General features: G+C 34.2%; 1 protein-coding gene across 3 annotated transcripts; it reads right to left on the bottom strand.

The window, feature by feature from the left end:
* Positions 1 to 1,381: 1,381 nt before the first annotated feature.
* LOC103985362 (protein SEMI-ROLLED LEAF 2) lies at positions 1,382 to 21,713 on the bottom strand. 3 transcript variants are annotated; one of them, XM_009403031.3, is made up of 20 exons: positions 21,452 to 21,712; positions 20,858 to 21,000; positions 19,303 to 19,377; positions 18,451 to 18,566; positions 18,018 to 18,132; positions 17,763 to 17,891; positions 14,387 to 14,434; positions 11,735 to 11,937; positions 11,450 to 11,646; positions 10,975 to 11,267; positions 10,700 to 10,849; positions 10,196 to 10,621; positions 9,934 to 10,083; positions 8,079 to 8,151; positions 6,632 to 6,759; positions 4,207 to 4,407; positions 3,971 to 4,105; positions 3,779 to 3,901; positions 2,423 to 2,650; positions 1,382 to 1,968 (listed from the first exon to the last, which is right to left on the bottom strand). In XM_009403031.3, the coding sequence occupies exons 2-20, from the start codon at positions 20,990 to 20,992 to the stop codon at positions 1,807 to 1,809; spliced, it is 3,087 nt and encodes a 1,028-aa protein (XP_009401306.2). In that variant the 5' UTR covers positions 20,993 to 21,000; positions 21,452 to 21,712; the 3' UTR covers positions 1,382 to 1,806. The 3 variants fall into 3 exon arrangements, 2 of the variants coding, with proteins under 2 accessions (XP_009401306.2, XP_065040498.1); XR_671718.3 differs by lacking the exon at positions 1,382 to 1,968 and having other exon boundaries at positions 2,511 to 2,650; positions 3,779 to 3,858; positions 21,452 to 21,713; XM_065184426.1 differs by lacking the exons at positions 18,018 to 18,132; positions 19,303 to 19,377; positions 20,858 to 21,000; positions 21,452 to 21,712.
* Positions 21,714 to 22,452: the final 739 nt, after the last annotated feature.

The following is a 22,452-nucleotide window of genomic DNA, read 5'->3' as shown; positions in this document are numbered from 1 at the left end:
TGTCCTCCGTAAACAGTGAAATAGACAAGGATTGACTATACATATACAAAAAAAAAAAAAAAAGTTGGATGTTGGGAAGATAATTTCAAAATTCTTCAACTTCCATAGGATTCTAGCAAACACAAACTAAGGTCTATATTACCTGGTCTCTTCTATTCAAAAGTCTAATATGGAGATCTAACCTGTAACATCGAGGGAGATGAGGTAGTAGAACTGAAGAATTAGATCAAATCCTCAAGAGACAATGAGACGAATATGGGGTGATATTGATATGTGATTGTTAGACAAGACTAACAAGCAAGGTCCGTCATATCGTACCGTACCAACGTTTCGACCCGGGTTCGGTACCGGTACGGTACGGTGTACCGAGCGGTACACTCAGGTGTATCGAGCGGTACACTTAGGTGTACCGAGCACTGTAGCACTGCTACAGTGCTACAGTGCACTGCTATAGTGCGAACCAGTACCGAGCGATCCGCGTACCGCTGACCTGTCGGACCGGTACGATCCGGTACGACAGACCTTGCACAAGGTCCGTCGTATCGTACCGTACCGACGTTTCGACCCGGGCTCGATACCGGTACGGTACGATGTACCGAGCGGTACACTCCGGTGTACCGAGCACCGTAGCACTGCTACAATGCTACAGTGCACTGCTACGGTGCGAACCGGTACCGAGCGATCCGCATACCGTTGACCTATCGGACCGATACGTACCGCTCGTACCGGGCGGTACGATCCGGTACGACAGACCTTGCTTTAAAAATTATTGAGGATATTAATATGTTAATGCACAATTTAAAGAATGAAAAAAAAAAAGATAAAATAGATCCATATTAATGAGAGTAATTATTCAACTGTCATGGATAATTAGAGGATTTCATGAGTCTAACATACTCTCATTTATATTCAATAAAAAAACATGAATAATCTAGTTATCAAAAGCACAAGGCTCAACCATCAAAAATGGAAGAGAACAACATATAACATTGATTCAGAAAAAAGGATTTAAATCTCAATCACCAAACTGATACAGTATCAGTATACCTGACATTATACCCCAAAAAAATTAAGTACAAAATAATATCGATCGGTACCATGCTTTATGGTCTAATACTGACCTGATATCACACCAATCGATACATTACCGATATTTGAATTAATGGGTTTGGATCACACGCAAAAGAACAATTTTGAAGATCTATCCAATGTCCTTACAATCAATCTAAAAGTAAAAAAATGCACACAAAAAATTACAACGAATAATAATGCATGGATGTAGTGTTTGTGCAGTGATCAAGATGCAAGTTTTCAGCCCTTCCTCAAATGCATTGTTCTTTAGGAAATTGAGCGAACAGCAAGCATCCAGGAGAGAAGTATATGAAGGTGGAGGTAAAAAGTTCCTTGCAATAGAAAAGATCAAGCAAGAGAATTGCTTGTAGTCCAGAAGCCAAAATTTACTAATAAGCTCCACTACAATCCAACATGAAGAATGTTCACAAGTGTCCCATGCAACAAATATGGATTCAACAAATTGAGCTGCCCCCTCAGGCTTCATAACAAACCAAAAGAAAAGAAAAGGGAAAACTTTCTTTTCTTTTCTTTTCTTTGGATTTCCCGACAGAATAAGGTACAAGAAAGAATGAATGGAATTTCACATCTCCGTGACCACCATTACAAGATAGAACTCTACACAACATGAAGCGTGGGAACCATCATCCTGAACGAGGAAGTTTTAAGCTTGAAATCCTTAAGAAAATTTACACTAGCAACATCTATCAAGGGGTCGAGTTTTCTGGCCATCCTCTAGCAGCCTGCGGCCTTCAGGAAGTTGTCATATGGGCTTGAGGCTGGGAGCCTGAGGCACTGAGGCTGATGATGTAACTCAGCATTTAATATCATATTGTTGCCACAAAACTGTCTTTGCAGGTCCGCACACAATTTCTCGTCAAGGAAAGGATTACCACTCTGCACCCACATGCTAATCTTTTAACTTGACAGGCTGAAGTATATGCATTTAATTTCTCAACTAACAAAATAAGAGCTATAAAAACATGTGTGAACAACAAATCCATAGAAAAAGTGAATAGGGTTGAAATTATAGATTAAGCTAAACAAATCTGGAAAATTATCTAAGATATCCATGAACAGGTATTATTTTAGTGAAACAGCAGAATAGTTACTTGTCTCAAAACAAGAGGCACAAGTTTAAAAATCCTAAAGAAATGAAGCAAGTTTCGAAGGTTTTAAAACAAAATTCCAATTTAAATATAGAAACTTTAGAGTTGCAGAAATAGCATCTCATAGCCGACCAGAAAGTGTATGTTGCATGGCATCACCATGCTATAAAATAAAGATGAAGAAGGGCATAATAAGATAAACCATTTAACATCATGATTTTCCCAGAGATCTGCGGTGATACCTTTTCGGATTGGTTAGTATTGGAGAATGATGACTTTTTCTCTTCATATAGTTCTTCTAAGGGACCACCAAATAAGATATCATGATTTTGTTGAGCACTTGTGAAGACAGACATTTTTTGTTGCTTTCCCATTGTAAGAGCCTCACAGTGACCAGCCATCTCTTTGAATGGCACATCAGAGGTGGATGACACAGAAAATCTTCCAACAGGCCATGCTGTCTCCAAGACCTGAAACAGAAATTTTTACATAAGAAAGAAACAACACCATATTACTTGCATTCAGTATTTTTCAATACAAACATTTGCTCCTTCCTCTAGCATTGTTGACAATGCGAGATGGAAAGCGCAAAATATTTTAATTACAGGGTAAGTAAGAGGTATGAAAAGTGAGAACCAATGGGCAATAGCTGCAGTACAAAAGTGGAAAAGAGTGAGATACCACTACAGATCATACCAGAAAATGTCCTACGACATGGTGTTCAGTTAGAAATGCTACTTCAGAAGATTCAATGACAATATCAAATTTACTGGGCTTTTCTCAGCCATCAGAATGATCCTAGTCCATGGCAGGGAACAAGTTCTGAGAGGCCTTAAGAATCCACCACAACAATTCTATAAAAGTTTGTCTGTGGTGCACAAATAAGCTCATCAAAAGGGTAGACTCAGACTCATGCGCTTAAAATGAATTCTAAACATGATTATAAACCACAACACATTTTTAATGCATATGGCATAAATGCACAAATGAATCACTTATTGCATCCAGAAGACAATATTGTCAATCTGAGTTATTGAGAATTTGAGATACAAATTGATGCATAAAGAATTTAATTTTTTTGCGAACGCCATTTCAATAGTTACCTTTAGAGCTAAAATTTTCTGCAATATTATTGGCAAATGACTTTTGAACATGCTCCATACAGATATGATGAACCACAAGGGCAGTGTCATCTGATTCAACTCAACCATAAAATCTTATGATTAATGTTTTACAGAGGATGAGTCAGAAGCTGATTCATATACCAGATTTAACATGTAAGGTCAAGTTCTATTATGTAAACATGCCTCAGGAGTTCAAGCTTTATAATTCTCAATTTCTCAATAATATTTTCCTCACATAAGTAATATCACATCCTTCCAAGTTTCTTGTGATTTTTCAAGTGGTAAAGTCTCATGATTAAGTATAAAAAAAACCAGTGAGCAACATGTAAAGTGATCAATGTAGTAAAGAAACTGAAAGAGAGGTGACTACTAGTGTTTAAATTTTACATAGATTTTTCCATAGAAAGATTACTCATTTTCAATATTCTTGTGCAGTGTAAAAGAGTATAAAAAGTATATAAATGGAAACCATACTGTTTCTAAAAGCTGATCAACGCTGAGAAGATCGAATGTGCCATTAGCCAATTGTGAATGGTCTGTTACTGTTTCAAATCCTTCAGGAAAGTTATCAAAATCAATCAGATTTCGAGGTGTAACCTGTAAAATAAAATTCAGTTGTTTAAATGAGAAAACTTTTAAAGACCAGTTAAACTACAAAATCATCACCTCTAGGGCGTTCTCCTTTTGAGACTCAAATGGCAAAATCTGTCCAGATGTTTCCACAAACTGAACCCTAAGTGGTCCAATGTCGTCTGGCAAGAAGTCACTCAGCAGTTGTGTTTTTATAGTAGATATTTCTGACTGCAGGAATGTGCAAAAGTAATAAGAAACTGAAAATTGAATAAGAAGTCCTACATATATGAGATTTAACCATGAAACTAAGTTTTTTTTTTAAGGATTACATCTGATAAATCGCTTAAACTATTCATGATCAGAGAAACAATGGATTCTTTGGACTGGCTTTCTGTCAGTTCTACAGCTTGAAGAGATTCTAAGGCATTGTTATCATCCTCTTGTGACCCATAAGCTATTGAGAAATTGTTGGATGCAGTGTTCACAGCTTGAAGTTTACCGTCTTCAACCAACCGGAGAAATGGATCAACCTGGACAAGGACAACCGTTTGTGATGATTAATAGGTTTGTACCAAAAGGTGAACTTATTTTCATGGCAAGTAACACATGAGATGTACACTAGATATATCTCTGAGAAATTAAAAAAAACAAGATAATGTGCTGTCAACTTTACAACTCTAAAAATAATTAGTTCAGAGTTGTAAAACAAGGACCACACAGGCCGGTCAGACCAGAAAAACTAAGAACCAAAGCCTCGATTAGTTCAGTTCACCAATTAAATTTTCTGAACATTGAAAAAACTAGAATATCCCCCGTTATGTATTTATTATCAAATATATTATTGAAGGGCATTTTATTTTTTTTTCATTATAAGGATGAAAGAAAATAATATCTATTCTCTTAAGCCCCTTAACGTGTCTGTCACTCCCCTTTCATCCCCTTTTCATTATATTAAAATTATTTTTATAGCATTACCCATATATTTTATATTTTTAACATAACATATAATTATTCTTATAATTTTATTAAGCCTACAGTTCGATCAATTGACTCATTGATTCAATCAATTATCCAATGGCCCAATGATGTAGGAGCAATTTAATTTATATATTATCATAATAAATTTTATTAGCTTAGAGATATTTTACATATGTCATAAGTTGTCACAAGACATCTCAAGACGAAGAAGAAAAAATAATGCAGAAAAGAGTGAAAGAAATTAAGTTTGTTATTGACTAAAGATCTCAAAGATTCATTTCTATAAAAAATGAATTATCAATCAATAATATTACCAAGAAAAGAAATATTAACCTTCAAATCAAGTCAAGAATATTATCTTCTTCAAATGAAGGAACATATAATATATTTGATTTGATATGATAGTATTTTTTCTTATTTTTGGTCTTTTACATATCTCAATGGCAGCAAAAGATCTATGCAGCCGACAATAAATAATTAAGACTTACAACTTTGTTGTTGTTATTATAATTTTTTTATTCCTATAATTTCCTTTTTATTCTTGTAGTTGATCCAATAAAAAAGGGGCTAGAACATTGTAATACATCAACCATAAATGAATCGATGAATTGAGTTCTTCCCACCATGTGTGTCAGTGGTGTGAGAGCACATTTATATTTCCAATGAAATGATTCCATCATCCACATGCGGACATGAGGAGATGCGAGATCTTCATCCTGAAAGTTCGTTTCTTGAGCCAAGAGTGAGTCTTGTAGTTATCCCCAATGATCGCTGTTTCACTCGGACCGATATAAAATGGACGATATGTACCAGTCCGAACGCTAACCGATACGTGGACCAACCTCGGTCTGATTTGCTGCATAAAGGAGAAGTGGAAAACCCTAAATCCCACGTCCGCACCGTCTCCGCTTCTCATGTGATCAATGTTTGTGAGCCTACAACGTCTTACCATCATGACCTTCGCTTGCCGCAATTGATGATGCACACTGCCATACGATCAATGCTGCGATTGATGCTTCTCACGCAAGTGACTACCGATGACCTCCGTTTGCTGTGACCTCACTGCACACGACCACATCTCAGGTTTGTCTCTTCTCCTCTTCCTCTTCTTCTTTCGCCGCTTCCTCTTCTTCCCTCTTTCTTCCTCCTCCACCATCCCTTCCTCTTCTCCTTTTTTCTTCCTCTTTGAAACATCAGTACATATCAATGTATCATGTGTTGGTACACCGGTATAGACCAGTATGTATCGGCCTGACAAATCTCTAAGACAAGTCCAATACCCGAAATGGTCAACCTTGGTTATCCCTTTGTTTTTCTATTGTTTTTCAGTTAAAAATATTTGTAATCAAAGTGGTTCTAATCCTCTCTTTCTGGTTCCTCTATTACCAAAAGAAATTCACTGCTTCTTTACCTACATCACCCAAGACTTGACCAGGTCAATGTCTAGCCAAGTTCTGATAACTATGCATTAACTAAAAATATTTGTTCATACAGGCTAAAGCAGAAGGAAGTCAAAGGTTGCAAGTATTCCGATAATCTCACATAACCCATACATGGAAAGATAATGGCATAATAGTAATCAAAGTGTAACAAAACTGAAGATAAATTGCAAAATTCTTTACAAATGACTACAGTTAAGATGCTTGTTTAAAGGGTCTCCAAGTTTTTGCAATTCTTTTGAAATATCTAGAAGCTATTCATGCCAATAAGTATGCTCTTAGTACATATGAGGAAGGTAAGAAAGGTATAATAGAAGTAAGATGCTAATATACATACCGTTCTCTCATTAAGAGATGACTTAACAATTGGAATAAGAGGCCCTATATTGAATGCTTTTGAAGAAAAAATAAACATAGCTGTTGTGAGAGTATATAGGGAACGACGGCGTGATGGTGGAAGAGAACCTTCAAAAGAGTTAGGCAAAAAGTCAACAACTGGGTTTGTTAACATAACACCATTAAGAAAGACTACAGAATGAAAAACTAACATACCTAATCTAAATTATCTACAATTCTAAATTGATCGAGTGACCAAAATACTATATCTGACAGATTCTCTCATGTCTCATACTCCATGCACAAGAAATATATTCCTACTCAAAGGACAACCATTATTTAAAATGAAGTATAGTTGGCATATAAACGTCCTTAACAACTTAACATTACCAAATTTCTATTTCAAGCGAGCAAAGGGCAATTGTTTTCGGATGGTCGTGGATCATAATTACAATCAAACATGCATCTTCTCGATACGGTAGAAAACAATCAAAGGCCAATTAAAAGTGGAGCAATCAAGTCTAAGTTATAAACTGAAGAACAATAATTTAAAAAATAATCTGAGCACCCATCAAAAAGACATCCAGACAGAAAAAGTCTGGAGATTAATTATGTTTCTACCACAGGAATTACTTGGATTGGATGGACATGAAATAACCACTTAATAGTTTAGGTGAAGACTAATCGGCCAATTTAGGTAGGAAGTTCAAAAAAAGCAAATCAAACTAGCTTTGGTTAATGATCTTAGCAGGGAACTTCGTTTCACCCGGACCATTGTGTACCAACTACAAACCAGTATTTAGCAGTCCAGCATGAACTGGTACACTGTCCACCCAATTTCGAATGGTCCAATCTGGTGTAATAAAAAAATATACTTTAAAAGTTTGGAAATAAGGGCTCGCAATTGTGAGCCTTCTCTGTAAACCCCTCTTCATGCCTTGGTTGAGTGTATAACTTATTAACATGTCAAAACATTCTTTTGTTGATCCTTTTTAATTAGACTAGCATAAAAAAGCATGAAGGAATTTCTAGAAATTTGAACAAAAAAGTCAAAATTTGTGATCTCCTTAAAAATTCAAAGGGAAAGCATGACACTTTATGTTACATACATTCCATAGTATATATCAATGCAGGAAAAAGTATGGTACTGCAAACCTAATTTGATTTTAGTTGATGGACATTTCAAATTAAAATTGTACTCCACTTTGTGAGTTAGAAATATTACTAATACTTCATCATTGAAGACAAGAAACAGACTACAGGTTTCAGGCATATGTTAGAGCCTAAAACATAATCTGACAAGACAAATTGTACACACTATTTTAAGAATTAAGAGAACTTGGATTAAACAATGTTTTCTACATGACACTTCATGTGGTCCAAAGATGGATTACATTCAATTCGATTCAATAACTCATTGCACATAACTGCAGAATAAAAAATCTTACCCCCTCCAAGTGAAATGCTTCTTAGAGAGAAGGTAAGCTGAAAACTCTGACAAAGACATTCATGGATTGAGGTCTGTAAAAGTTGAAACAGAAACAAACTGAGGATAGTTACACAAAAAGAATCCATTTACATCACAGTTGAGTTGTTTGAAGCTAAATTGTAAACCTATTTAACCATCAAGAGACAACATCATTTTTTTAGCTGGTATCTAATAAACTCCACAATTCATAAAAGAAAAAGAGAACCTAAAAACTTGGCTGAAACTTCTAGAGAAAAGTGAAAACAAATAGCTTCCTCTGCTTTAAATATATATGTTCATATGGAAGCAAAAGGCCATCAAATGACTATTTGATAGAAATTTTAGTTATATTTATTATTTATTTGTCTAACTTTTTCTGAATCATTTAGTTTTCACAAATGTTTTTGAGATATCACAGTTCTTTATATAGTTCAATAATACAAAACTATGCCATTTACTAATTGAACTTTGTAGAGGTTTCTAAATATTGATGGAAGGCATTCTAACGGTTGAAATGGAGAGCTCAAGAAACAAAAGTTGTGAAAGAATGTACTTGTATAAGTCATTTTCTGCAAGAAGCACAGAAGAAGTTTAATCATATTTGCAAAACTGGGTACTTTGTCAACTCATAACAAACTACAGCAATAATGAATAGTCCATAACTTAGATGTCCAACCCAAAGAAACATTTTTTTGCACTTTGCATGGTGGCTAAATAACAGAGAACAAGATAATACTCTACCATAGAACTGCATCTTACAAGAAAAGGTAGAACAAACACAATTGCTGACAAACAACATGCAGTGTCAAAGCAAGTATGTAAAGAACAGATGAAATGATTAAAATATTTTGATTAATGGCAAGTTTTCCATTTTGATAATACTTGGAGGTCTATTGAAAGGTAAAAAGATTATAACTATGATAATGAGTGAACAGTTCTTTGACACACATTATGAAGGATAATGAATGAAACATGCAGAGGTGCAAGATCTTCATACCAATGAGTTACTTAAGCCAGATTGAATCTAAACTCTAAAGTACTTTTTTTTTATTTTCATTCACAATTATTATCTTTCCCTTTGTCTCTCTTCTCTTTCATATATTCTTAAAAAAAAGAATGCTTTCTCTGTTCATCATGAACTTCTGATACATCAGAGAAACATGTTTTTCCAAAAATATAAGGACATAAAAGTTAATAATATTTACTGGTCCCAAATTTTCAATTTATCCACTTAGCCTTTGCAAAATCGTGAGTTGCTTGTACACCCGTGTAAATGTGGAAAGCCTAGTAATTGACTCTCTCGTCATGCCCCATTATCCAATCACATCAAGAGCCATCGTTAAAACCCTGGTTTAGTAACCAACCCTAACCCCTAAATAATCAAACTGCACGAGTGTGATTAATTGTTTGACCATTATTTCAGAAGCAATTGGGATTGACATTACAAGTAGAAAAGTGGGAAAAAGAGCAAAAGGGAGAGAGAGAAGCATGTGAAGAAAGGGAGGATCACATAAAAGTGCAACCTTTCTCAAATAGTAATGACAAATTACTGCTAGTTCAAGATCTAAAATCATAAAAGAAAAAAAGCCAAGGTGAAAATAAAAAACTACCATAAAAGAAGAAAAAACCAAAGTAGAAATAAAAAACTTCTATAGTACTTCTCAAAGTAGAAAATGTAATTCGTTACTACTATTTTCCCACATCATTGTAAAGGGGATCCTCAAATGCATAGAATCTATCTCAGAACATGAGTTCATATCAAAGAAAAAAAGGAAAACTTATATGGGATCTACCACTAGTTGCAGATAATGTAGCACTTTTATGGTCTTAATTACCTTTGCTCGAGAGAACAACAATGTCAAACTATAAGAATGAGCAATTGCTTCATAGTTATCTGGCATATTTTCAGGGGACAGGGCCTGAGCCCAAATGGATGAAAGCAGAAGCGTTATTTGACGGTTGTTCAATCGTAAAAGAACTGAATCCTATAAGCATGAAGAAAACCAATTTGTTGTCAGTATGCTAACCTTCCAAGAGCTAATTAAAGCAAGATGGAATAGCAGACTAGATAATAATTGATTCAGTTAAGACATCAACCTTGTTTGACTTGTTCATTGTAACATTGTCTGCAGTCACAGGTGGAGTGACTTTTATGCTACGAGCGCGGCTTCGAGATGACTGAAGCTTATAAAGTTGTGCCTCATTACTGCTATTCTCTCGTCCATCATAACTATATGGAACTATGTTAACATTTTGTTGGTATGGTTTCTCTGTCAAAGAGCCCTTTTCCCGTCTGAGTTTCTCAAACAGAGCAGCTGAAGATGAAAACACAGATACTGTTCTTGAGAGTGTTCTCTGAAGATCAGAGTTCTTGGGTGATTCTGGAGTCACTGAGCAAGGCTGAGGACATACAGAAGATGGAACAAGAACAACAGAGAATATACGGTGAGCACCCACACGTGTTTCATGATCAGGGTGAACCATTGCTAAGAGCAGTTGATGAAATAGAGATTCAGGAAAAGCCTGCAGTGTATGACCATAGAATTTAATTTAAGATGTCAGCTGACTAAATAAGACAAGCAATACAAATGGTTGACAGACCTTATTCTGATATGACAAATTTGGTATTGATGCAATTATCTGAGCTGTACGATACACAGCAGAGATAGTTGACCTAGCCATTGATACATTGGTCGATATATTTTCCAGCATGACAGACATCATATCAAGAACAGGCCCAGCATCTCCAATCTATTCAACAACCGAAAAAAACATATGTATGGTCATATGGACTTTTAGTATAGGAAAATTCACACAAAATCTTGATATAATAGATTCTTATTCATAACATCTGACAACTCATACATGCAACATACCTTTTTAGATAACTGAATGATGCACTCATCTACAGCTGTTTGAAAATTATTGTTCCATTTGACAATGTCGTCACCCAAATTTTCACTACCAAGTGCACAGTGCATGGATTTTCGCAAATGTTTCACCAGGTCAGTTATTGCACCTATAATTGCTACTGATGCCTGAGCTTTTGACTGCTCAGCGAGACTAGCAGTAACTTCAACTATATTTAATTGAATGTCAGGCTGTTTTAGGACAGCCTTGTGCTCAAGATGCTTGACCAATATTGATATTAACAGATGTGTGTTTTGACCTGTAAAGTGAGAATCAAATTAACCCATTTATAGAAGACTGAAAAATATACCTATGGAAGAAAATATATTGACCTTTCTTAGTCTCTACAATGGTGGAAGCCTCATATACTGGACTATCTTTTTTATCTCAAAGAACAATACAAACAAAAACACATAGAAACAAAAAGCAGAAAAATCTTACCAGCCTTTTCCATCAATAACTGCATATCCAATAAGACATACCGAGCAAGACTATTTTCCACAGACCATGAACTATTGTTGTCAAAATATCGAAATAAAGACTCCAAAACACGTCGTACAGTAGTGGCTTCCTTGGCTAGCTTTGCCATGTTATGCACACAAACTCTGGACCATAAGTTGGGGTTTTTTGTTTCATCCCTGTTAAGTGTATTTAGGTATAAGTAATCAGATAAACAGAAAGCATATAAATGATGAAATGAATAGAGATTATGACTCAAACTCTTACGTAGTCAAATTAAGTTCCCCTCTATCATTTACTATGCTTTTCCAGGAAGGAACCCTTGTTATTACAAAGGGAGAAGGAGTTACATGACCCTCAGTCTTAAGGACTTCCTCTACCCACCGGCTCTGTGTGACCTGTTCACTTTGTTGGCCATCCTCTGATTTCTTTTTGGGGACCCCATAGTTCTCCAAGACAGCAGAAACAATCTATAGCAACAAAGGAAAAATTTTCAAATAACAAAATGAGGTTTTGTCATTTTCTAGTACATATTATATATAGCCAATTAGGTGACTTGCAGAAGAACTTGATGACTTGAGTGTTGACTACTTTCAAGTATTTAGTGATTCAAATTTGTCAACGAAATAAACTCAATAGTTAAGTTCAAGTCCGGATCCATGACATTTTCAAACAAAGATTAAAACCTTCAGTTAGGCTTCAGCCATTACTGACAGTTTCTACAAACAAACTTAGTTGAGCTTGTTTTGACACAAAATACATCTTATTCTCAGCAAATGTGAGTTTAAAATCATCTCTGAATCCCATGTTTTGTTCAATTTATTCATTATAATTGCCATATGGATATATATTTAGAACTTTAAAATTCTAGTAGAAGAGCCTCAATTACATTTCTATAACCCTGATGTTTTTTTTCATATTGTACACTACCATCATATTTCTAAATTTTTGATACCTTCATTAGGAAACAGAATAGTCACAAATTCAGAACATAGATATCTAACTAATAATAAAGGAAAAATCTTTTGAAAACTATAGGTCTTTGGAGTTTACTTTTACCTAAGGAAATCAAACTAAGTGATTAAGAGAATGAATATCTTAAGGATCAGTTCAGAACATATCTAGGAACAATCATAACCTTGATGCCCTCTTCGAAGAAATATTAAATCAACAGTAGATTAACTAATTTTTATATTTTCTTAAAATTTATATATGGTTTTCTTAGTTGGATTCTGAGTCGAATTTAAGCAAAACTGTGTCTATTGGTCCTACTTTTGGTATACTTAATTAAGAATTTTTTTAAATCTATAAGAAACTTAAGATAGTTATTGATATTCCAAATTTTTGGAAATTTTATTATTTGGGAACTCTTGAAGGCTTGTGTAAAGGGTCTATTTTAGGTTCTCCTTTGATATAGAATCTAAAAAAACTGGTCTGAGAGCAACAATAAAACTCAAAAAAAATATCCTTGACTTGTGACTGATGCATGAGATTGTGTCGTGACACTAATAGCCATAAGGTGGCCCCTAGACACTGGAGTCTAGATGGTATATGTATTCCCTTCCCTCAAGTCCTTTCAGTTACTTTCTTTCAAACTACAATCCATTTGTCAGTTTTTTGAATTTTTGGGCAGATTGAGAGAAATGAAGAGCTCCATGCTTCTTACGATAATTTCCCAAGATAGAATGTTTTTCAATTTCCAAATAAATTGAATTGCAATCTGGAGATACTACATCCTTCTCTTTTTTTTGTTTTCCTTCAAAAGAATCCACAACTTTGATAATGTTTTATTTGCACAAATTTACACCTAAACCTTGGCAACCAGACTGAAATTGATCAACCATAGGAGCATGAACCTTCTTATCATCATTTTCTTGTTAATTACAATAACTATGACTGTGAACTGAGCCAAAGTGTAATCTAACTATAGCCTGACAAATGTTGTCTTACAAAATCGAAGCTTCCTAGTGGCCTATTTTCTGCAAGAACCCATAAGATCGATATATTTGAAAAATAAACTGGAAGTGGAGCTTCTGATTTTAGCTAATCTGTCACTATGGTACAGATCAGAAACTTGTGGACTCCTCTTGATAACTACTAATTGAAACTATGCAATTTACACAAATGGTTAAGACATGAAAACATTTCATATGTGGATGCTTTCCCTCAAGAATTGTTCAATTAATACAAGTTTTCTACATGCATGACATTCCTACATTAAAACAAGGCACAACATTAAAAGTAAGTGGCAATAATTTTCAAAAAAGATGCATCATCCAATATCAAAGTGAATTACCTACCATAAGCGAATAGCTAGTGATGACTTCTCATATTCTTGTCTTACACATAGTAGTCCAGACCTGATTTGTGCTTTGCATTATACACTAGTTATAAGTAACATCATGGTAAATCTTAGATATTAATGACTCAAGGTTAAATTTGGAGGAGTTGCCCATAGAGAAGACATGGCAGGTTAAACCATGACATTTTGCTTGTACTGTTTAAGATGGATCTAAGAAGTTATAAAAGCATGTAGTATGTACAAATTTTATGTAATTAATCATTTGACAGGCATGTTCAAGAATCATGCTATTGTATTTACTACAGTTTATGACAGACTAAGGCTTCATTTGTTTACAATGAGTCTATGAACAAATATCTTCCCACTTGAGTAGGCAACTTGAGTATTTCATGGGCTTTGTTTGAGACCACCAATGACTGAAATTTAAGGTCAAATACCTCAGAATGCAGATATTATATACAGCTAAGTGGCACTTGAACATATTTTTTTATAAAAATATCATTAATTTTCATTTAACCTATGGTTAAATAGTCTGCAAGATATGCAAGGTTTAAGTCTATAGGATGTAATGATAAACAGTTTAAACGAAAATAGAAAAATGTATAAAATATGCTTACACTGTCAAACTCTGAAGAGATATGAGAAAATTCGCCCATAAACCAAATCTACATGTGATAACAAAGTGAAGGAACATAAGTACTCAGACATCAAACCTCAAAATTAGTCAACAAAATAAAAAAGAGCTGATAAAAGAAACAGAGATTAATATGTGAACACAAAATGCTCCCCATCTTTCTTTTACCCATTTCATAAACATTCTATCTATATTCATGATGGTGAATTCTAGCATAATGCACCTGATCTTTTCTACAAGTTAAAACCAAGCTTCCGGTCCTCTTGATCTGACTCAGAACCTGATACCATTTTGGTATCACCTATGTTCTTATCAGGTATGGTCAGACATTCCATGATGATGATCTTTGCCATCATCTTTGAATTTTTCTAGCTACATGACCACTATACATCATCCTCTAACCAATATGGGCTTTCTAGGCCTCCTCTTTTACAGATACATCTCTACATATGTAAGATGCCTCTGTTGCCATGTCTGATATGTTTGCCATCAGCATGTCTCATCCCAATCCATGATTAGCCAAGCTGAATTCACAGAAAACAATAAATCCATCTATTGTTTTTTCCAGTGTGATGTGGTTTCTCCAAACTAATTTCATTCACCTTCACTAGTACCACCTGAACTCATGAACAGATGTTGAAGGTGACGTTTATCCTTGGATGATTAGCCATCTGCCATATCAGCTAGGCTTCCTGTTTGTGAAGTTGGAATTGCTTGTCTAATAGTTCTTAAATCAAGGTCTGTCATAACGAAGCGTACTGCCCATACCGGGCGGTACATACCGGTCCGACAGGTTACCGGTACACGGACCGCCCGGTACCACTACAGTGCTACAGAACTATACTATAATACTGCTACAGTGCTACAGTATAAAAATTCATTCAGATCATAGGGCTATACTGTAGCATTGCTACAGTATAAAATTATTCGGTACACCAGGGTGTACCGTTCAGTATGCCCTGATGTACCGCCCGGTACACCGGTACCATACCGTACCGAGCCCGGGTCGAAACACCAGTATGGTACGGTATAGCGAACCTTATTGTCAGCATGATATTTGATTTAAATTTTGTGTGCCAATGTCATTCCAGTTGGAGGACCAGCACATGCCAACACAAGTGAGCCAGCAGGGGCAGCCAACCATTCTTGCTGCTATCTTCTCAAGTCTTAATTATCCTTTCACCATCACCACTGCCGTTTGAGAAAGAGCAAAGGGGCATAGGCTACTGCTTCAAACCCTTCGACAGGTTCAAAACCTTAAAAAGATGCAAAAGAAAGACGGAAACAGAAAACAGTTTTCAGACCATTTCATTTATCAAAATGGTCAGATGCAAAAAAAGAGCTTTATTCCACTTTCCATAAGTTTTGTATCAGAATTCCCTTGTCCATGATACAGTCTAGTAGTAATGTATCAGTATATCATGGGTATGCACTGTATGTATCATGTTTTAATTCATATAATAATATCAACCTTATGTTACAAAGTTATACCTCAACGCACTCCATGATTCTTGTTGAGTACATCTTACTGTATTTCCCTAGAATCAGCATATAATGTGACATTGTTATCAACTATTCACTTTCTTCAATTGCATGCCTTTTCCAAAAAGGATGGATTCCTTTCTCATTCCTTCTTTTAAGGTGCGGAAGAAAATTACATAGTTCACAGCCGACACTTCAAGGTTCAGCTTAAAACTAAATTACTTGATATTTTGATATAAGGTACAATTTGGTAACATGGTAAGTGGATGAGCAATGAGAATGGGAGTCCTTGTATCTTATTGTTGATGTTTGGACTTTGGACAAGGGTAATCCCATTCTCATTCCAGAATAGTGAAAAATCTGATTACCCCTGAAAACCATCTGATTCCCAATGCCCCTTAGTGATTGATTATGATTCTCAAAGACATTATAATTTTACCCTATTTCTAACATACAATATTATATGCTTAAACTAATATAAAACTGAAATAGTATAATCACAAAAATATTTAATAAAAATATATAGAAGCAATAAAACCTAAGAACTAGAAAAGTATAATATAATAAATATATAAAATAATATAATATCAACCATAGTTATGGATAGGACATTGAACTAGTCAAATCTCAAATCATTGGACCATTATCAACTTGTTGGACCATAGATTTAATCAAAATATATATGTTAGTTTTTTTAAAATAAAACATATGGATAGAATTATAAAAATATTTTTATAATATAGTGAAAAAAGGATGATCCTTATTAAAAAAATCTAAATGTCATACCTTTGATAAGAATTAAAGATTTGAATATATTTCATTCTTTTTATGGCTCAAATGGTTTTATTAGTGAATCGAACTGATTGAGGGTCCAAATACTGATTGTTCTGGTCCCACCATTGGATCTAGTTTAGGTTTTATAACTATTATATTATCAGCTATATATAGAAAATATAAATATAGAACATAAAAAATTAACTAATAAAATATTCAGCAATCTAAGTATAAAAAATATAAATAGTAAATGATAATATATACAAATATAATATAAAGGTAATAAAATAATATAAGTACTTAATAATATAAAAGATAGCATGTCAAATTATAGTAAAGAACAAATAAAAGAGAATAAGAGTACAACATAATAGCGATGTAAACTAATATTAAATAAAAAATAGAAAAGAAAAAATCATAAAAAAATGCCAAAGCAAAATAACATATAATAGACAATATAAATGTATAAATAAAGATTAATGTTACTGGCATGAGGATAATATAAAAAAAATAAAATATTATAAAATAAAATAAAGATTAACATATAATAGAATAATATAAAAGTTTGAATATGTGAAATGATTAATGTTAGTGGTATGAGAAAAGGTAGAGAAAGATCTAAAAAGACTTTAATAGAAACTATAAATAAAGATTTTAATATTCTAAGCTTAACTAAATGTATGATTTTTTTCATATCACACGGTAAAAGATCTATGTAGCCGACTCCAGATAGTTGGAACTTACGGTTTTGTTGTTGTTATTGTTGTAATAAAACAATATAAAAGTATAATTGAGCAAGAAAATAAATTTTATAAGTTATTAAGACCAAATTTAATCTCGATTCTGTCCAATTTTTTATAAACCAAATATACAAAAGGATATAAACATTCCAGTTTCAATCTTATAAGTGCATGAACCAAACATACCAAAGATTTAGTCATTCCAATTCTAATTCCCTTCCAATTTGGGCAACAAATCAAATAACACCTTAAGGAAGGTTATTGAAAAATTACATTGCAAAAATTTGATGAAATCAAGAATTCAGCACGTTATCAGTTTAAGGCATATATAAATTACTAAAGCAAAGATAATCAGACATATACCAAAGAAGATAAAGCTTGCAAGCCTGCTGCACGTAAAGAGCCTGCATTTTCATCCTCTCCCACTTCTTGAGCTAGACTGCACAATCGTGGAACCATGCTTTCTAAATTGAACTGGTATGTACCATCCACCTACAAGAGAAGGCAACATCATGACCTCAGTTCTTTTAAAAATAGGTAAATGTAGATTAAAAGAATACATAAACATAACTAAAGAAAATGAAAATGTGATTCCTGTCACCAAAGAAAATAACTTACCTGGCTATTAACAAAGTCAAAAAGTGTATAGCATCCTATAATTTGCATTTCATCATGTCTTGTTTGATCAAAAAGAGTGTGTATGATGCTCAGTAAGCTACTTGCAAACAGTGGCCTACAAAACATCGCCTTTAGCTTGTCAAAATATTTTCCATATGTACTTCAAGCTAATTATTAATGTCATTTAGTTTGTCAAAGTAAGAATTTCACTATTGCAGACACTAAAATGTGTCTAGGCAAACCCATAATTATAAAGCACAGCACTTTTCCGTGTGCGCATTCCTGTGCTGGGTGTTACTAGTTTCCATTGGCTGGCAATGCAACCAATGGGAAATATCACAAGAACTTTTGGAGCTTCCCTTTCTATAGATTGGCTTAAGATAAATAGCAAATAGAAGAGAGGTAGTAAATAGTACTAGTAAGTAAATCTCACATTTGCTCCCTACAAGCAATCAATAATTTACGGTAAATACACATCACAACTTTAACAGAGCCAAAGCGTTCGTTTCTCATCTCCTTGTAACATCTCTGCTCCAAATAAGTTGTTATCTGTCAAGAAAGTCATGAATAAGTAAACAGGGTAACTAGAATAAACATGAATCATATAACAAATTCCACCAAATAACTACAGACAGCAACAGATGGAATAAGGAATTAAAATCACAAGCAGCTCAGATATAACTGTATTGCCTCATTCAGCCAGATCCATTATAGGAGGATCATGCACATGATCATAAAAACTATAAGAAAATAAAACCTCCCGTAAGAATCTGAAAAGTGAAACCAGTCTTAAGTTCCATTAATTGCACTAGTTATTTATTGTTTTATACCATGAAAAATGAGCATGACTGTCTGTGAACACCAACATGAATGACTTTGCATCTCTTAGAACTCTTTGACCGTGAAGTCTTAAGTTCCATTAATTTCAGAGTTTTTTTCATAACTTTATATGCAAATCGGGGTGGTGCACTGGCTGTTAATAGCTCTAATCTGATTTTAGGTTCTCTCTATATGCAGGAAGCAAAACCAAAATAATTTAAAGTTAAAGTTAGAACTTAGAAGATCAAAAGAATTAAATGATTGAGTGTTAAACAAAAGATCAGATGCATAATAGAGAAGAAAAACATAAGCCAGGAGGAAGAAAACACAAAACAGAGAAACTTAAATTCCACTAAATGAGTTTCTCATACCACTAGAAAAATAAAAATTATACTTCCTGATATATTAACACATGTATGAAAAGGATCGAGTAAGAAATTCATACCAAAAAACAAAGAAGATGTACCTTCGGAATGCGAAGTGGATTTCTCGAAGCATATTCACATAACTTGCCAATTTTTCGATCATTTGGTTCTTCATCCTGCAAGCCAGTATATGTTCTTAGGGTTTCTGGATGCATTTGCTTAAATCCTCTCTAGAATAATTTAGCAGAAAAAATAAAGAAAGAAAGGTTTGATGTAATTAAATTTTCATGTATATAATTGCTCAGTCAAAATTGTATCTGAAAATTATTTTTGTAAAGCTTTCAGATATTGCATTATGATACTTTTTTTATATGACACAAGCATAATATCATGGCATATGTAGAATATATACATATAAAGGTGAAAGATCACACAAGAGTAGTCAACTAATGTGAAAAGAAGTCCACTTCTGTCACTACATGAGATATCTGTTAAGCACGTCTGTCAGTCAACTTAACATGCTTTATTGTATCCATCAGATGATTAATTGAAAAGGTATATGACTAGAAACAGGTGTCTTGTGAAGACATAAAGTGATTTTAAGATGTGGATTTTATATGGACTAGGCGGACACCTTGAAACAAGCAGTTTAATTGCCTATTACAGTTATTAAAAGTCAAAGAGGAAGAAGAATGAAAAGAAAGAACATGATATATTAGAATATTTCTGAAACATCATCATGCCCCCATGAACAAAATACAACCTATTTAATTCTAGAAACCAAAGAAAAGAACAGGTAGCAATTTAAATCTGAGAGAGTTTTTATTTATACAAAATGTCACAAAAAACCCCAGTAGCTAATGTATATTCAATATTAATTCTTAAATATATGGAGAAAGCACTGAAGCATCAGACACTCCTAAAAACAAGGTTCCAAACATTGGCCGGTAGGGTGCATATCAACATTTAGCGGTCAGACAAAGACCGGAATTGGACCATGTAGTCCGATACTGAGAGGGCATTTTATTTTATTTTTATTACTACTACTACTACACAGAAAGTATGATGTGGTTAGTCTGTAATATTCAAACTTAGCCAATCCAGGTCATAGTAGCTGAGTTGATCGATATCAACTGAGACAGATTTTGATTTATCCTGAGACATCAGGTATCTAGTGTCTGTTGGATGATTTCCAAATCAAGACCTTGCCATTTCAATCAGTGGTTAAAAGAAGAGAATGAGGAAAGAGGAGAGAAACAGAGAACAGGGTGGGGGTCTAGGGAAAATTGGGGAGGAGATATGAGAGAAGAAAGGTTGAAACAATAAGGAGGGAGAGGAGGGCTTGCTTAATTTAAGCTTAATTATAATATGATAATTGCACGTGGTTGCTTTTCCCTTGAAATTTCATTGGACTAATACAGAACTCTTTCTTCTGCTGCATAATGTATTCTAGAAACACTTGAGAAAGTAGAATGTCAATGTTTCATAGGACAGTAAACATCAAAACGGACAAATATGTTGCAGCAGCAGTACCAGCTTTCCAGGATCAAAAACATAACTCAACTATTAAACAAAAAAATATCCAAGTGTGATACTTCCCAGGATCAGATTTCAAAATTCCAAATTAAAAAAAAATGCAAATACTACAAATATAACCTGAGAACGAGGAAAAATGTCAGCTAACAGCTTCTTGTACCGCTTTACTGGTTGCCTAGATCTTTCTCTCAATGAAGGGCAGAGAAAGCACAGCGCCCCGCATGCAGGCACAACCTTCCTTGACATAACCCCCATCTTGTGTCCTATAAGCAAGAGAGCATTCTTTTAAAGATAGATAAATGTAAAGTTCGTTCTTCTGCTAAGCTCATACTTTCTATCCATCTCAAATCATAAGTTCTGATTTTTCAACTCGACGGTATTGTTCAACCACATTACTTACCTACAAGTCAAATCCAGATTTCGACCAACACAACGAAAATGAAGAAAGATCATCATTAAATGACCAATGCATGCATTTCTCGTCGGTAACCAGCAGATCCCAGCGGAGCCAATAAAAAAAAAAAGGATAACGATAATGCAGCAAGCGATATTGCTATCCGCAAGCAAATATGGAATTTGTTTACTCGATCTAAAAGAACTATCCTATATAAGCAAGAATTTTTTTCCTTTTTTTCTTCGCGGTCTAGAAGGATCATTCTATATAAGCAAAAATTTCATAATTTCCTACGGAGGAGGAGCATATCGGAACTATACCCAGAAAGGTGAGAGAGATCAGGGGTAATCAACAGAGTATTGACCGGGTTGAGAGGGGAAAGACGGAGGGAGATAGCGGAAACCCTGGCAAGGATCTGATCAGTAAGGCGCCGGATCTCCGTTTCCTCTTCCGATTGCTCGAAAGACGAAAAAGACGAATCCTCTCTCGCCTTCCCTCTTTATCTCGGTCTCGTTCTATCGTCGCATTCCTTCTCGTCTCGGTCTCTCCTCTACTCGCGAAGAACGCTTGCACCCAGTAATAATAAAGACAACAATGAGATAAAGCCGGGGACTCCGCTCCTGCAGTGGCAACCCAACCTGTCCGGCCGCCTTCCGTGGGCCCGACTTCTCCACACGAATTATTATTATTATTATTATTACTATTATTATTATTATTATTATTATTATTATTATTATTATTATTATTTATGAGTTTATGTACCGATGGGGATATGCGGATGGGAAATAAAAGAGGAATGAGGAAGTAAGGATGGATGAACATAATATAGCACACTCCCCATCTCTATATAATATAATTTTATTAATAATAATATAGATAAACTTAAAGGATGAGTATATTTGATTATGTTTATATTTGGATATATTTATATTAGAATATTTTTATGATGTATAAATTTTATAAAATATTATTATTATTTATAAATTTTGATATTGTTAATTAGTTTTGATAATAGTTTTATTTTTAGATAATTTATCAAAAAAAACCACTAATATTTGATTTTTTTAAATTATTATGGAGAAATGCTTTTTTTTAATTAAAATTTTAATTATGTATTTGAACAATTTATTTCAAGTCATAAATCATAAGTCGATTCAGTCCAATCAAGATGTTTTGGTCCAGGTTAGGTCGATTTGGGTTGGGTCACTTCGAATCAGATCGGATTGGGTTTCATTAGCAATAGGTCAAGTCAGATTTGCTCGAGCAGAAATCAAAGGTTTTGCAAGGCTGATTAATAAGCCTTTGTCAACAAATGAGGCTA

The sequence above is a fragment of the Musa acuminata genome, chromosome BXJ1-5 (assembly GCF_036884655.1).
Source record: "Musa acuminata AAA Group cultivar baxijiao chromosome BXJ1-5, Cavendish_Baxijiao_AAA, whole genome shotgun sequence".
Classification (NCBI taxonomy): domain Eukaryota; kingdom Viridiplantae; phylum Streptophyta; class Magnoliopsida; order Zingiberales; family Musaceae; genus Musa; species Musa acuminata.
This window is presented reverse-complemented; position numbering and strand designations above follow the sequence as displayed.